At 45.9% G+C, this 17072-nt stretch overlaps 1 protein-coding gene across 6 annotated transcripts in view; it reads left to right on the top strand.

Moving 5' to 3' along the window:
• Positions 1-16763, top strand: part of METAP1D (methionyl aminopeptidase type 1D, mitochondrial) — a 99645-nt gene extending 82882 nt beyond the window's left edge. For 5 of the 6 annotated variants that reach the window (XM_083470291.1, XM_083470289.1, XM_083470293.1 and 2 more), the window contains 4 exons: positions 9804-9901; positions 14324-14371; positions 15726-15804; positions 16013-16763. In XM_083470291.1, the coding sequence (XP_083326417.1) occupies positions 9804-9901; positions 14324-14371; positions 15726-15804; positions 16013-16091 (304 nt within the window). In that variant the 3' untranslated portion in view covers positions 16092-16763. The remainder of the gene's footprint in view (positions 1-9803; positions 9902-14323; positions 14372-15725; positions 15805-16012) is intronic. The other variant, XM_083470290.1, reaches the window with a different exon arrangement.
• The last annotated feature ends 309 nt before the right edge of the window (positions 16764-17072 follow it).

Here is a 17072-nt window from a genome sequence, read left to right as displayed (position 1 = left end):
CATGTCAGAGAATAAAGAAGGATCGTGGCTCTATAGAGGCTGATGGGAATTTTCTGTCTTTAGTACAGGCACAATAGGATTAGACTATGTCTGTAATATGCTCAAGGTCCAGGGTAACTAACAGCCTTTAATATATATAAGGTAAGATCAGTGGGTGATAGTTTTTTCTGCAGACCTTTCTCCCACCTCACCCTTTGGTTTTGGTGGCATGCTCCCCCTTTTAAGGCAGCAGGGGTGCTGTCTTAATTGCACATTAAAAATAAGCTAACATAAACCCAGAATCTTTGGGCATACAGAGTATGGGGATGGTTTAACATCGCGCTTTCTGTGCAAAGGTTGTACACACACCAGATTTCTCTATCCGGATTACATTTCCCTTAAGCTTTTATTACTGCTGTTCCGTCCGTTAAATGACAGGCTAGCAATGACCTATGTGTCTTGGTCCGCCTGAGCCCAGTGCAGTTTAAGTTCTTCAGATGAACTCACTCTTGTCCCAAAATAAAATGAAAAAAGATGGGGAGGTTTTGTGTGAATGCAAGTAACACCCAAAGAATTGGTCTGGGATAAGCATGTACAAACATTTGGAACCCAACTGCAAGCTACAATAGAAGAAAAAGATGAGTCAGATCTCATCTTTGCAACAGGGGAGAGCAGACAAGGATTGTTTTCTAAGGTAAGCCAAGGAGGGGAAATGCGTCCCTCTTCAGTCAGGTGTAATTTGCAGCACAGTTGCACAGCATGAGACCTCACTTAGGCAGATGCCCATCTCTCTATTGTCAGCATAGATGCTGCATGGGATCTGCACCTCAGAAGTGTACAACACTGGTGGTTTGACTATTTATACATTAACTTCTGCTCACTGCTGACTCGCAACCGGCTTGTAAAGTAGGCAAGCTCTTAGTGGTGGTTCTGTGGTCCGTCAGAACTGTGTGTTGTTACTCTTGGGCTTTAGAGAACCTGAATTCATCTCTCTGGGGAGCTGTGAATAGGAATATGAACAACCCACCCGTTGAGAGGATGATTTTTAGAACCGTAAAGCACCCAAAAGTTTCAGTTGGTAGGTCTCAAAATGAAAAAAGAAACTATTGGTTTTAATGCATTCCACGACCCCTTTAAGATGGGTTAATGGAGGGGTCATCATCCCTTTTCGGCCCATGGCATATTTGAAAATCAGAGAAACTGCCATGGTAAAGGTAAATGACCCCTGGACAGCTAGGTCCAGTCAAAGGCAACTATGGGATGCGGCTTTCAACTCGATTCCAGCTGAGGGAGCCGGTGTTAGTCTACAGGCAGCTTTCTGAGTCATGTGGCTAGCATGACTAAACCGCTACTAGTGCACAGAGGACTGTGAGATGTGCCAGCGCACATGGAAACGCCGTTTATCTTCCCGCTGCAGCTCTACCTATTTATCTACTTGCACTGGCATGCTTTCAAACTGCTAGGTTGGCAGGAATTGGCACAGAGCAACAGGAGCTCACTCTGTTGCAGGGATTCGAACCGCCGACCTGATCGGCACGCCCAAGAGGCTTAGGGGTTTAGACCACAGCGCCACCCGCTCCCCTTAAACTGCCATGGATATCCTACATAGCCCACAACCATGCACACACTGCAACTTATTTTGTTGGTTGCAAAATTATTATTATTATTATTAGTAGTAGTATACCGCCCTATACCTGTAGATCTAAGGGCAGTTCACAAGATAAAATTCCAATAAGAAAAACACAAAATACATAATAAAAATAAGAACAGAAACAAACCAGTAATCCCCTTTAAAAGGGCGTCGGATGTCAATCAGCCCAAGGCCTGGTTAAAGAGACAAATCTAAATGGCCCTTGAATACTTTATTTCAAGTCTAATCTCCTCAAAGGATGGGAGGGAACACTGGGGGCACCAGGGATGACTTCTTTGGGGGCATATGCACCCGTGGGCACCACTTTGGCCAACCCTGGCTTAGAGCCATTTGGCACTGAGCTCAGGAATGCTGATTTCCCAGCTGTTTTGTGGCTCACATCCTGTGTGCCCCGTGGCGAAAGACACGTCAAAGAAATCTTCCTGCAGAAACCAATACTGAAAGCTACTAGAATATTCGCCAAACGTCCGTGAAATCACAACAGGAAATAAAAAATGTGGTGGGTGTATGTTTCTTGTACCCCATTGCCTATTCACCTGCCCTAATCACAACCCCCCCCCATTCTGCCATTTGTACACAGACACCCCACATTATTCTCATACTCTTATGTCTAATAGCTTCTCACCAATACAATAGTTGTAGCTCCTTGTGTACAGGACACACAGGCGCTGATGAGCTAACGGCAAATTCCATATAAATTTTACAACGTTTTTTAAAAAAGCATTTTCATAGCGTTTTTAAAAATCTGTGTAGATCCAGCCTATATCTGTTTCCAGCCACAGAATACAGCCCCACCTGCAAGTTCTTCACGCTAGCAGCTTAGCTTGTTAGCAGTCAGTAAGAAGCATTATTGGCATGCGGTACAATTATGTCTGCTCATTGTTTTGTGTTATTGTGAGCCACTTTGAGCTCAGTGTTGCTCAGAAAGGCAGAATACAAATACTAAGTCAAAACATATAAGCATTCTGTTACACCACAGACCTTCAGGCAGTAACAAGGCATAGGGCATCTTTGCAATGAAATAAAACCAGACTTCTGTCTTGCAGCCAATGGGGATATTTGTGTGGTTTTACCTCCAGTGTATGTTGACTCTGGGGTTTTTTGGGGGGGGGCAGATTTGTTAGGCTATAATATGTAGTGATTGGGGAAACCACCACTTGCAGAAATCTGGCTTCTACCTAACTCTTAAAGGATACAGGATAAAGGAGGATGTCTGAAGCATTTGCAGCCTTCCATCCCCCATGAAAACTCCTCTGTATTTGGTAGCTGTAAGGGAATCTGCGAAGAGGCAGAGGCGTTTGCATATTTGTGACATACTTGTCTGAACAGAGTGAGAGTAATGCTTCCTGTCGAGACAAATTGATTTTATTTATTAAAGATGCTGAAACAATTGTTGAGAGGGGCAGTGAAGAAAAGTAAACCTGAGCAGCAGCAACAAAAAGGCCCAATGTTTGAAGAACATGTGTCCTCCAGAGCTGCTTTTCTGCTCCGAAAATCCAACAACCCCCCCAGAATTAGTGCTGCCTTAGTCTACATTTTTGATCTAGAAACCCCATGCTTCATTTCCTCCCAGACCTCTGCTTTCCACAGCTCCCTTTCCACTTGTCTTCTGCCCTTGCACTTTCTCTTTGACTTTTTTTGCTGATTTTGCTTTCTCTTTGACTTTCCTTTCTTCATATCTCCATTTCCCATTGTTTCTTTCACTCCACACTTACCTGACTACAGTGGTACCTCAGGTTAAGAACTGAATTCGTTCTGGAGGTCCGTTCTTAACCTGAAACAGTTCTTAACCTGAGGTACCACTTTAGCTAATGGGGCCTCCCGCTGCTGCCACACCCCTGCCGTGCAATTTCTGTTCTCATCCTGTTCTTAACCCGAGGTACTATTTCTGGGTTAGCGGAGTCTATAACCTGAAGCGTCTGTAACCCAAGGTACCACTGTATTTTGTGTCTCTTTCTCCAGTGCCCCTCTAACATTTCTGTCCCCCCTCCCCTCTTCTCCCATTGGAAGCCTGCTCTGATCTTAAAATGTTGTGAGACTTTTTCAGATCTCCACCTCACAGTATCCTTTCCCCTCTGCCTTTCATGCTGTTGTTTCTGTCTCTTTCCTCAGCTTCTTGTTCATTGCCTGCTTTTCACATGCCTACTCAGCCAGCTTGTCTCCAAGCTCCCAGCTTCCCTACTTCCTGAGATTTCTTCCCGCTTCTCACCCTGGCACACAAAACTTCTCCTATCCCTGGGGCCAGTGCGCAGTTTAATCCCAGCCAAACTAACAACCGTCCCTTCCCTCATAGAAGCAGAACTGCAAACATGGACAGCTTTGCTCTCCCAGCATCTAGAAGGTTTGTAAACAATATTCCATGCTATCACACTGGCTCAGCCAATCGGTATCAGAGGCTTCACTGGCAGAAACACAATGCAGCACAATGGATGTGCAATATACTGTCACCTTTCACAATATTACATCCAATAGTATCAAATTTCTACTGTTCTGAATGGGCATTTCAGACATGCATTAGAAACTCTGCCCAAATGAATGGATTACACATTTACATCCTTCGATGATCATCTACTGACTAGTGATGATGATTAGAAGCCCATGCTTTAGCCAGCTGTTTTGCTTTGGTTGATTTAAATAGTGTATATTTCAGACAACAGACTATATTTTGAATGAAAATACAATGTTGGGGAATTTTTTAAAAATTACGTTAAAATTTTTATTTTAACAAAGTACTAAAAATGTGCACCCTACCCCTGAGACCATTCCATTATAACTATCCAACCTCCCAAAATTTCAACCCCTCTAGTGATGGTTTGACCCCTTTCCGTTTTAACGGTACAAATTCTACAAATACCTTCTACTTCTCCTCAAAATAATTTCTCCTGCATATTCCCCGTCTTGCCTTAATAACACATGTCAATGTATCATTAATAGCTATATCCCACACATCTTTTATACAATTTTTCCATTTTATATTCATCTTGCCCCTTCCACTTCCTAGCTATCATAACTCGTGCAGCTTGTCAATAAATTTGTGAGCAAGTCCTCCATAGCCTGCGAACCTTCCACCCCCGTTGTAAATCGATAACAATTCTACCTCTGTACTTTTGGTCAGCTTTAACCCAGTGATTTCTGTTATCTCCTTAAACACCCTTTGCCAAAAAAATTGTACATATTTACACCCCCACCACATGTGAACATAGGTCCCCTCCAACATAGCACCGAATATTCCTTGTTTATTTGATTTAATCTTACTGGTGTTAAATACCATCTCCATACTAACTTACAGTAATTTTCTTTTATCCTTATAGACAACATTTTCTACGTTCTTTTCTCTTACATTTCCCCCCAGCTTTGACTATTTACCTTCCCTGTTGTCTTTTCCCCACACCTCTTAATTGATCCATTTCTACTACTATTTTATCAATTTCGCTGGTTTTCCCTTTTTTAACGATATTTTCTTCTTTAGCTCCCTTTTTTAATAATCTCCCCCCCCCAATTTTTTTTTGTATATTCTTTGCATTTCTTGTTTTCCCTTCGCCATTTCTTTGTTCATTGCTCCAGTTGTATACAGTTAAACAAAGTTATTTTACTTCCTGATAGAGTTCCTCTTATTTGTTCTTTGCTTCTCATTTTCTCCACCCATTCCTTTATTTTAAGTATTTTCTTCTCTTTCGCTTCTTTTTCAATTTCCTTTTAAAAATTTACTGGGAAGGGGTGGGGTGGGGGAAAACTTCTGTTGCTGCTTTAGAGTAAAGCATGAAAAAGACAGTCTCCATTAGTGTCTCAAGATAAGCAGGAAGAAAAAGTCAGACAAACCCAAATAGAAAATTGATTAAATTATTTTGGCACCAGCAAGCACACACTTGGAGAAAAGCAGAGAGATATACAAAGGCTTAGTGCTTCATGGAGGGGGGGAATAATGAATCGCTTGTTCTTATCTCTTTTTCTGTTCATTTTTATGTGTTAAGTGAGAAAACTGTTAACTTCCTAGCTTCTCATTTCTACTGCTCTTTTCGGTGACTCTAGTGAAACAATTGCGGTTTTTTAAAAAACACCTCTCAAATCCTAGTGAGATTTTTTGGGGGGGGGGGGAGAAAAGAAAAATCTTTTAACTTCCATGTTCCTGCTTCTTTGTGTCATTACTTAACTCCCCGTGAGTATTTAGGAGATCCATAAAGACATTTGAGCTATCATACATTTGAGATCTATACTCTGCTGTGCTCCAGAATCAAACAAAATACTGTAATAGCTAAAGATTTTTTTTGTTGGTGTGGTAGACAAGCAGTAGCTAATCTATAGGGCCTGTTCAAAAAAAAAATCCATTCAAGGTGTTATCTGTGAGCAACATTAAAAGTTATTGACCTAGTTCTTCACTCTCCCACTTTCCAGCTCTGGGGTGCCATTCACTGTAATGGCAGCGCTATTGTAGTGGCAGCACATTCTTGAGCAATGGGGCAGATGTGTGGGCAGATGCAACAAAAGCTGCATGTAAATAGACCCAGAGGAAGGAATCAAGTCCTCACCTTCACGGGCAGATAGGGCGATTTATTTGAAATCAAACTGGCAAGTATAGTCAACTTTTTTCAAAATAAAATAAATGTAGCTTCTTTAAATGCCTCGACCCTTGGGCTTCTGCTAAGCTCATAAACTGTGTGGAAATCAAAGCCCCTGTGTGAGAGACAGGGAAAGGGGAAATCTCAAAGGGTGAGAGGTTGGGAGAAGAGAGGGGCACCCCCAGGGGAGAGCAAGAAGGATACCCCCTTTTCTGGGTGGGGCAAAAGTTAAGATATGTTTATGAGAGAGGATCCTGTATTTTTTAATCTCTTCTATCTTTTCTTTGTTCTTTTATTCTCTTTTTGTGTGTGTGTGTGTGTAACTAGCTTGTCTTATACTGTACTGTGAAAAGTGTTAATGAATATATACAACGTTACCTCGGTTTTCGAACGTCTCCATTGGCGAACATTTCGGAACTCGAACGCCGAAAACCCAGAACTAAGTGCTTCCATTTTCGAACATGCCTCGGAAGTTGAACGGCTTCTGCTTAGCGTTTCTCAATTTTCTCAATTAAATTTGCAGACTGCCCTTTGCACCTTGATTTTCGAACGTTTCAGAGCTCAAACGGTCTTCCAGAATGAATTATGTTCGAAAACTGAGGTACCCCGTGTGTGTGTGTGTGTGTGTGTGTGTGCGTGCGCGCGCGCGCGCGTGTTATCACATGCCCACTGCAAATAACACAGGATGGTGGCTCTGTTAAGAGAGGAAATTGCAACATTTCCACATCAAAAATATATACATGGCAGAGTTTATGAATGCAGTCTCTCATGCCTTCCATATACACACTGACATACTACTGTGCTCGTTTCAAGAGTAAAAGGTAAAGATAAAGGACCCCTGGATGGTTAAGTCCAGTCAAAAGCGACTATGGGGTGTGGCACTCATCTCACTTTCAGGCTGAGGGAGCCGGTGTTTGTCAACAGACAGATTTCCAGGTCATGTTGCCAGCATGACTAAACCACTGCTGGTGCAACGGAACACCGTGACAGAAACCAGAGCGCACGGAAACGCCATTTACCTTCCTGCCACAGTGCTACCTATTTATCTACTTGCACTGGCGTGTTTTCGAACCGCTAGGTTGGCAGAAGCTGGGACAGAGCAACGGGAGTTCACGCCATCGTGCAGATTTGAACTGCCGAACTTCACCTCGGCAAGCCCAAGAGGCTAAGTGGTTTAGACCACAGCACCACCCACGTCCGTGTTGTAGGAAACTACAGCAGATATCTGTTGTCTCTGTGGTGATGCAATGCATCTCTTAAGTGAGGCTTTTGTGGAGCAGGAATTGGAGCAAGTGGGGCCCTAGACTTTCATCCAATCCACTTTGATTTCGTGCAATTCCCTTTTATGTGGTGATGTTGGTGTTCTTAAATTCCAGGAAGAGTGCCTAAAGAGTCTTCTGGCTGAAGACCTCTGTCTCTGTTCTGCAAAACATGTCAGCCATCTGCCATGTATAAAAATAAGGAAATGTGAAAATATATTTCACCCTGATTAGGCACTGCAGCCCAGTGGTGGAGCTTCATGCTCCAGCCCTGGGGGGCAGAGAGCAGGCGGGGGCAGGGGTGCCGCACGTCCCAGGGGTGGTGGTGTGCGTCCTGGGGGGTGGGGCGTGTCCTGGGGCATGGCACGTCGCTTGCAGGGGCGTGGCACCCAGCGGGGGCAGGGGGGCAGCCGCGATGGCACCCTACTGGGATTGCGCTGCCAGGGGCGGTGCGCTCCCCCCGCACTCCTCTTCCTCTGCCAGTGCTGCAGCCCAAACACTGAAATGAGGACAGCAGCGAACTGCAGAGAACCTTGAGTTTTGCAGAACTATTTAAAAATCCTTTTTTTAAAAAAAAATAGCAAAATAGTCCTCTACCCCTTCCCTTAAAAACACAATATAATAGAGCAAGGAGTCAATTGGTTTGGCTTGAACTCTGAAATGAAGCACTCCTGTTAGGAGGTGAGAATGTACTGCAATGTTTCATCTATGTTCTATAGCCAGATTAAATACCCTTTGACGCAGTATGTTTCACTTCCAAGAGCCATGCTTAGTTCATAAACTTCTCTTGAACTAACGGCATTTGCCATTAGTTACTCCTTTTACTCCCGGCCTGTTATAATGGACGATACAAGTTCACCCAAGTACCCTGTATAAAAGATCCCTCAAACCACCCTAGCTGAACCGGGTTTTTTTGTGGGTTGTAAACCACAGAGCCTAGGGCTTGCCGATCAGAAGGTCGGCGGTTCGAATCCCCGCGATGGGGTGAGCTCCCGTTGCTCGGTCCCTGCTCCTGCCAACCTAGCAGTTCGAAAGCATGTCAAAGTGCAAGTAGATAAATAGATACCGCTCCGGTGGGAAGGTAAACAGCGTTTCCGTGCGCTGCTCTGGTTCGCCAGCAGCGGCTTAGTCATGCTGGCCACATGACCCGGAAGCTGTACGCCAGCTCCCTCGGCCAGTAAAATGAGTGCCGCAACCCCAGAGTCGGCCACGACTGGACCTAATGGTCAGGGGTCCCTTTACCTTTACCTTACCTTGTATCTTAATGCTGTGGAAACTGAAGCTCGTTAGCAAATTGCCAGCCTGTGCAAATTTGTGTTCTACTCTGGGAAAATATTGACCTTTTCTATTAAAATATATATATATTAATTTACCAGTGTCAACTCCACATGTAAACTTGGCCGTTTAAAAGTGCTTGGGAATGCAACCTAAAGGTTTTGTCCACTCGGCAATTGTGGTGGTTGCATTGTTCTGTCCAAACGGATTAAAATGGCACCTGAGGGGAGAGGTGCTCAACCATGCCTATTTGCTGCGATGACGGCCTTCAGGGAGAGTAACAATTTGGTTTTTATTAATATCAGATGTACTCTTGGGAGTCGAAAGAGCTTGCTTGGGGAGGGGCAATGGCTTCATTTTAAGGCAGGCTCCTTTATGCGCTGAAGGGCACACATTAAGTCTCCAATTAAAAGGATCTCAGCAGACCCTGGAGAGCTGGCTGCTGGGTGGAACTGATGCTACTGAGCTAGATGGAACCAATGGGCCGACATCGGGGGCTATAAGAATAGCATTTGTGCCCCCTCCCGATATGTGCCTGGATTTGTAGAAGAAATGATTTGAGGTTTGTCTTTCAGCTTGGCACTAATGCTCACACGGATCTGATGCTTGGTAGAACTTTAAAAAGCATTGCCTGCTTAGTTTCCCTATGCCCAGTCCCAAGGTAAACATTACTTTGCTTTTAAAGGGTCGTCTGGTTTTTTAGTACCAGGCTTACCCTCTGAAAGGAAGATTCCTCACTTGTCTTCGGAAGCCCCAAAGCTCACCGCTGAAGTTACCCACCTCATTGTGTCTTCCTGGGCCAGAGAGCTTTTTATGGGAGGCCATGATCTTTTTAAAGACAGTGTTTGCTATTCCGTAGGGAAGCACATTGGAAATGTGACAGAATGGTTACATTGCTCAAAGAACGCTGTTTAACCCACACTGAACTTGCAGCACTGAAATTTACTGAACCGGGGGAAGTCCCTAATGGGTTAATTGATCAAGCGTGAATACGTATCTGAAGAGATTTAATGTTTGATTCATTCTTTGAATTCTGGAGTGTCTTTTTCTGTTAAATGCTTTCACGTTTGCTCTCCTTTAAAGCCATATAGCCCGTCAGAATGATTTACGAGTATGCCCCTACTTCATTGGGCATGGGATAGGATCTTACTTCCACGGTCACCCGGAAGTTTGGCATCATGGTAAGATCGTCCTTCCATCATCGGTTCATGAGCCTTGCGCTTGAGTGTTCACATGCAGGAGATGTGCTCCTCCTTTCCAGCTTAAAAAAGAAGAAGGGGGGCGGAATGCAAGTGGGAAATACGTCTTAAAACAGCCAGTGTGGTGACCTCCAAATGTTGTTGGACTACAACTCCCATCAGCCCCAATTAGCATGGCCAGTACCCAGGAATGATGGATGTTGTAGTCCAACCACATTACCTAAGAGGAAAAGCTAAAGTCTGCACTCGTCACGTCTGGCACAATTGCCACAAGCCTGCATGTATCAAAAGACACTGGGGATTGTTTGCAGGAGTGTTCTTGAGGAGTAGTCTAAGACCCTTGAGCCCTGCCTCTTTTATGCTGGGCCCTATATCTCCGAGGGACGTGGGTGGTGCTGTGGGTTAAACCACAGGGCCTAGGACTTGCCAATCAGAAGGTCGGTGGTTCGAATCCCCGCGACGGGGTGAGCTCCCGTTGCTCGGTCCCTGCTCCTGCCAACCTAGCAGTTTGAAAGCACAAAGTGCAAGTAGATAAATAGGTACCGCTGTGGCGGGACGGTAAACGGCATTTCCATGCGCTGCTCTGGTTCGCCAGAAGGGGCTTGATCATGCTGGCCACATGACCCGGAAGTTGTCCGCCGACTCCCTCGGCCAGTAAAGAGATGAGCGCCACAACCCCAGAGTCGGTCACGACTGGACCTAATGGTCAGGGGTCCCTTTACCTTTACCTTTATATCTCCTACCCTTCCCTGCCCTTATTTGTATTCATGTTTATTTTGCATAAAGGGACTCCCAGCCTTGCTGCAAAGTTCAGCGCTGGTGAGACCCCAGCCACCAGCCACCTGAATGTGCTCAGAGAGACCTGATCTTGCGTCGATATATATAAATTAGCATGTGCCCATTTTCATAATGGGTCTGTACCCTGAATATTTATCTTTTTAAATATCTAGCAGCACCCCTGGCTGACCGAGACTGTTAAAATTACAACAACAAACAACAACAACAACAACAACAACAAAACATAAACCCCGCATGCATTACTGATATCAACAGTTTCCGGAGTTGCATTTTGTTTGATGTTCTCCCTGTTAGGATATAGTTCCATTCCACCTTAAAAGGGTACAGGCATGACGTTTGTGTATCACATGCCTGTTTACTTCCAGCTCCCGCTGGGAAACTTCCGTTGCATGTAGCATGTGCATGTGATACACAAACGTCATGCCTGTACCCTTTTAAGGTGGAATGGAACTATATCCTAACACTCCCCACCTCCAAACAGACTCCAGTTCCCACCAGCCACAGCCAACATAATCAGTAGCCAAGGATTATGGGAATTTTACTCCATAACATCTGATTTCTGAGTATGCCCCCTACTTGGTGGGTCATGGGATCAGAGCCGTCTTTCCCATTGGTGTTAGTGGTTCGTTGCGCCAGGGCGCCGGCCTCTCAGGGGCACCCTAGCGAGTGGGGGAGCTGTGGCGGCTTTGCCGGCAGCCTCCCCTTTCCCTGCACGCCCGCCAGCTGTGCCCTGCCAACTATATGGCTGGCAGGTGGGCAGCTTCCCTCCCCGGCCTCTGCATCTGCTAAAGATGGCCCTGCTCCCGGTCGTTGTCCTCCTCCTCCTCCTTTGCGTCCTGACGCCGGAGACCATGACCGCCAGCATGTTTTCCTGCTTGATCGCTGCCACCACGCCAGGGATCAGGGCGATGGGAGAGGCAGAGGACATTTTCCACCACCCCCTCCCTTGTTTTGGAGTTGCCAGGGTTATGCTTAAGATGGCCCTTCATGGGATAGGATCTTACTTCCACAGCCACCTGGATGTTTGACATCGTGGTAAGAAGGCCCTTCCATTAGCTACCCGTGCTTTAGACTGAAGGGATATCTACTGTTGGGAGTTAGTTTGGTTGTGGGAGATGTTGCGTGGTTCTTTTAAGATTTTGAAGTGTTGCAAGACTATAGGGCAGCGTGGTCAACATGCCTTCCAGATAATTGATTACAACTCTCATCAGCCCTAGCCAGCATGACCAATGATTAGGAATTGAAGTCCAATAACATTGGGACTATCCCAAGTCTCACTACCTTCTGGAAAATGTGGGCTGAAGGATTTTCTTACGTATAAAGTCACCACGATCTTTGACTGCACTGAAACTGCTCGAGTCAGCTTTACCATTCCCATCTATCGTGCTGAACAGGCTGGTCTGGAGAGTTTGCAGAGACATGTTGAATTCCCAGTGACCACAGCATCAAGGGAGGACTTTGGGATCACAGCTGAAACACACAGCTTTTGTGTTGCCCTTTGGAGGCTGTCCATTGTTTAACTGAAAGCTGTGGCAGGGTGATATTTCGAAGGCAGCGTATTTAGCCTCCATTTCTGCAGATAGGACTTGAGTGTTTTGCTTGCAAACAGGGAGCCTCTCCTGGAGTGCCATCTGAAGTGCTTTTGCTCTCCCTGATGCATCTTCTGAAATAAGCTGTTGCTTACAAAAGTTCGTGCCGCAACCAATCTATTGTTGGCATCTGTCTGTCTCAAGAGACAATGGAGTGCGCCTCCAGGGGTGAAGTCAGACCACTGTGTTAGCGGCACCAAAGTGACCTCCCCTGAGCGCACACCTGGGCAATGTGTATAGAGGTCCTGAGCTACCCAGAGAACAAGACTCCCCTCTCAGCATCACTGATGTGGTCCAAAGGAAAGCAGAGCAATAGGTTTGGCTCCAGCTTGGCTGCAGGAGTTGCCAGAAGGAGGCATGCAAACCACCATCCAACTATCTTAGGGACTCCACTCTCGATTTGTGTAAGACTTACTCCTTAGCCTTTTCTTCTCTGGAAGATATCTCACAAGGCAGGAGAGGTTAGGATCATAATGTTCCTTCTCCTAGGTGGGCTATCTTCCCAAGTGGATGAGCCCCATCTGCCCCTTACTTTCCTCTCCATCGTGTGCAGAAACTGCCTTCTTGGCCATTGGACCCACTATGGGTTAAGTTCACCCTTAACACTGGGCTCTCTGAAATTAGAGTGGAGCTTTGAGGATAATCTGAATTGAACCCTGCCCACTAATTGAGTAACATTTAACAAATAAGAGCCAGGATTTAGGATCCAGGTGTGTCTGCCCTCCCCCCCAAGTAGACTCCAGTTCCTGTAGCTATTGCCCTTAGAATCATAGAGTTGGAAGAGGCTCCTTGACTTTTTTAGCTGAACTGAGAAAGGACAACACAAGATTTTCCAAGGTGCCACTTGTGAGATTCTTACCGACGTTGGAGTAGTGGAAGAAGCAGATCAGAAGCTCCAATTTTTCTTTGATGCAGAGTGACACTCACTTCCTTTGCTGTGGTCTCCCCTCCAGATAGAATTGTGAATCAACTTTGTACAGCAGCAAAACCATGCCCAGGGCTCAGGGTTGTTAATAAAAGTCAACTCCTGGCAACCGTCCCAACCTCACCCTTTTGGTTACATAGGCACTTGGAAAGCAAAGAACTAGGACAGACGTGGGCAGGGGTGGGGGTTAGGAGGGGAACCCAGAATTCGACCCTCACAATCCAAATTGATATCACACACAGAGAGAGAAACAGAAGGGAGGAGAAGGCAACCCCATGTTCCAGCATTTTTACACATTGCTCCAAAGCAGCTCCTATCGCTTTACATACTTCCAGCTGAAGGTGCTGAGGGAGAAACCAGGTGTTGGTACAATGAGTACCTACTCCAGGTGCATTTCGGATGCTGGACTTCAGATCCCATAATCCATGGCCATTGGGGCTGCGCTGGTGAGAGCTACAATATCTGGAGGGCTCCACGTTGGCTACCCCTGTTGTTAGTGCCTCCTTAGAATTCAGGAATGCTTCTGTTTGCGTTTGATTAAAGGGAAACAAAACTTAGTGGTTGGACAATGATTGCTTTCGATTTGATTTGATTTTTTAAAAAGAAAAATCAAAGTGTTTCTCCACCTTCAGTTAAAAAAAATAATAATTCTGAAACATGGTGGGGTGGGGTGGGGTTAAGTTAAAAACTCACAGAGTTGCAAAGCATCCTGAATTTATTTTCTTCCTGATCTCCTCTCTCTCCCCCCCACCTCTTTCTGCATCACTGATATCCACCAGCTAACGGGGGTTAACTCTGCCTTTGGTGACCAGGGTAAGAAACCTTTGGTGACCAGGATTGCAACAACTGAAGGCTCAAATTGGGCTGCAATGTCTCAAAGTGGGAATAATTCGCTATATGGGCAGGATGGAGAGCGATTTGGACCTTTTTGAGGAATGGGTGAGGTGTGCTTCGTTTTCAGGCCACCAATACCTCAAATACTAAAAAGAAACTCTGCTCCCCAAAAAGGATTGCAGATATACTCTACTGAGGGCGGGCGCGCAATTTCCCCCTTGTAATTGAAACGATTCTTTTTTTCTCTCCACTCCACAGAGAACGAAAGCGATTTGTTAATGCAAGAGGGCATGGCGTTCACAATAGGTTAGTTGCGGTTTGTTTCGAAAAGGGGAGCCACCTTCTAATCTATTCGGATTGACTCAAAATCGCCTGGTTTTTGTTTTGGTTTTGAAGGCATTCGGTGCGTTCCCCTGGCCCCGGTCTGCATAGCTTGCTTGTTTGTACTGGGTATATGGTTTTTTAATTCCACCTCTCCCCACCCTCCAGTTTTAGCCCCGATCCAGCCAGAGTGAGTTGCAACCAGTCACAACTGCTGTCGCACTCTCGGAGCCTCTTCCTGTTATGGATGTGCGCGCATTAATCCTCGGAAGTAAAATGAAGTTTACGCAGCGCGTTGCTCCCCTGCCCATATAGAACCGCAGAACTGTTGAGTTAGAAAGGGGTTCCACAGGGTCATCCAGCCCAACCCCCCTGCGATGCAGGAATCTCAACTCCTTAAAGACCCTCCCTAGAAGGAGAGTTCACCACCACCTCCGGAGGGAGCCTCCCTTCCCTAGATGAGTGTTTACCCTCCCAACAGCCCTGCAGGGTTGGTCGTTTCGACGGAAGTGCGTGGAACAAATCAAGCAGGGAAGAGAGGAGGGGAAGAGATGGAAATTCCTCAGTCCGTCAAAATGACAGATGTAACCTGCGCTTTGGCAAGCCACGCGGTTTGAGGAGCTGGGTTTGCCGCAATAGCACAATCTAAAGTCTCCGTGCGTATGTCCCCCCCCCCCCTCCAAAAAAATGCAATGTTAATCACCCTTCTTTCTCTCTCTCTGGGAACGATTATGCCCTTTATTGTAGACCCAGGAGCTGCTGCTCCCTCGTTTTGAGCTCTGCTGAGTTCTGAGTAGCCAAGCCGCAGCCCTCGCCTTGGCGACTGAGCTTCATCCTAAATACCAATCATAGGGGGCGAAGGGGGAAAAAAATGTGTTCCGCGCTCACGGCGCGCCTAAATGGCGCGGCAATTAGAGGAAAATAAGAAAATTGTTGTTTTGCTGATTTAATGAACATTTTAAAGCCTGCTCTTAAAGGGGGGGGGGGGAAACAACAACTAATATTTCTATCCTATCTGCTGTTTGGAGGAGAGTGGCTGGCGCTTTGGCTGTTATGATCCATGGGGATCTTAATTAAAGCTTGATTAAAATGCCCTTCTTCGCACTTTAAAAACAGAAGACACCCAAGTTCAAGGCTGAAGGTTGCCACTTTCTCCTCCTTAGTTCAGGGGCTGCTTTCTTTGGTTTTATTTTTAGGTTGTTTCCAATGAGGTGGGGGACGGGGGACGCACAGTAAAAATAAAATATCGGGCATTTTGCCTGGGTCCGGAATAGATTTGGCTTGCAGGCCAGTGGACAAACTCTTACCTCGTTTCTGTTTTATTTTTGCTACATGGCAGAACCAATCCTCATGGAAGGCTCTTACGAATTTAAAATCCTAAAGGATAAATGGACCGCAGTATCCGTGGACAATAAAAGGTGCCTACTTTTCTTTTCTTTTTTAAAAAAAAGTTGTAGTTTGTTGTTTAGTTTTAAATCGGTTTTATCTCTCTCTGGCTCGGGGAAAGAGCGGAAGCTGCCTCCTTGAGTGGTTTTCTTTCGAAATTATATATCTCTCCGCCAGTAAATAAGGCTCTGTTACTCTTTGGCCCCTTGGCCACTTACTGCGTCTGCTTGTGTGTTTCAGATCGGCCCAGTTCGAGCACACCCTCGTTATTACTTCGAGAGGAGCAGAAATCCTGACCCAAGTAGCCGGGGAGAGCTAAGGCGCAGCTGGGCACGCGTGGCGAGGAAAACTCGCCGGGCAGAGCCAGGGAGGAGGAGGAGGAGCGCGAGGAAAGCGCCCCAACTTGGAGGCGACTCCAGGGGACCCTCAAGAGGAGACGCTCCAACACATCGGATTTATTTCTTGGATCAGGCCCAACGAGCTGGGTGGAATCTGGCGGGGCCAGAGGGAAAGTTGCCATGGGGAACGGTCCCCTAAAAGACAAGAAAGGAGGCGGGGGAAGAAGAAGATGATTCTCATTTCTCTTCCAGCAGAGAGATGCGGGACAAAGACGCGGAGGGCAGCGCCTCAATTTCCCAAATGCAACTGAGCATCGCTCTCGTTTGCTCAAAGAGTCGAACTCTGCAGCAAGATTTTCCCCACCACCCTCCGTATTTTTCTCGTTCTTAAATTAATTTAACTTCTTGGCACTGTAACGTCTCCTCCCGCTCCTTCACTCCCTTAGATTTGGCGCTTGGCAGCTGTGACATCTAAACACGGGTGTGTGTGTGTATCTGTATCGCGTTTCTTCCAGGTTTTTGGTTATCTTCTGCGTGTTTCCAGAGTTTGACGTCCGTATGGGGTGTGCACAGGCACTCTCCGCGGGGAAAAGGTGTAAAACCACTTTCGGAAATAAGAACAACAAAAATACAACAACTTTAAAGCAAAACAAGCGCTTTTGTTCTTGTAGACGCGTTCTTGGTACAACAATCGCGTTTTGGGATTCTTTCGTTGCTTTCAAAAAACTGCTGTGACTTTTTAGAAACGATTTATAAGACGTTCACCGATTTTTTTTAACCCCAAATATTTAAAAGCAGCTCTCTGCTTGCCTTATTGCGGGGAGGTGGGTGAGGGCTAATCATCCTCCCTTTTCCTAGCTTTTAGGTGGGGAGCTGGTCTAGTAAACATACCTTTCTTCCTCCTTTTTAGGAAGACATTGTGTTTTGCCTTCGGATTTTTTGTGTGTGTATTTGCACAGAGC

The sequence above is a fragment of the Podarcis liolepis genome, assembly GCF_965112155.1.
Source record: "Podarcis liolepis genome assembly, chromosome: 1".
In the NCBI taxonomy this organism is placed as follows: domain Eukaryota; kingdom Metazoa; phylum Chordata; class Lepidosauria; order Squamata; family Lacertidae; genus Podarcis; species Podarcis liolepis.
The sequence above is the reverse complement of the archived record's forward strand: the minus strand, read 5'-3'. Positions and strand labels throughout refer to the sequence as shown.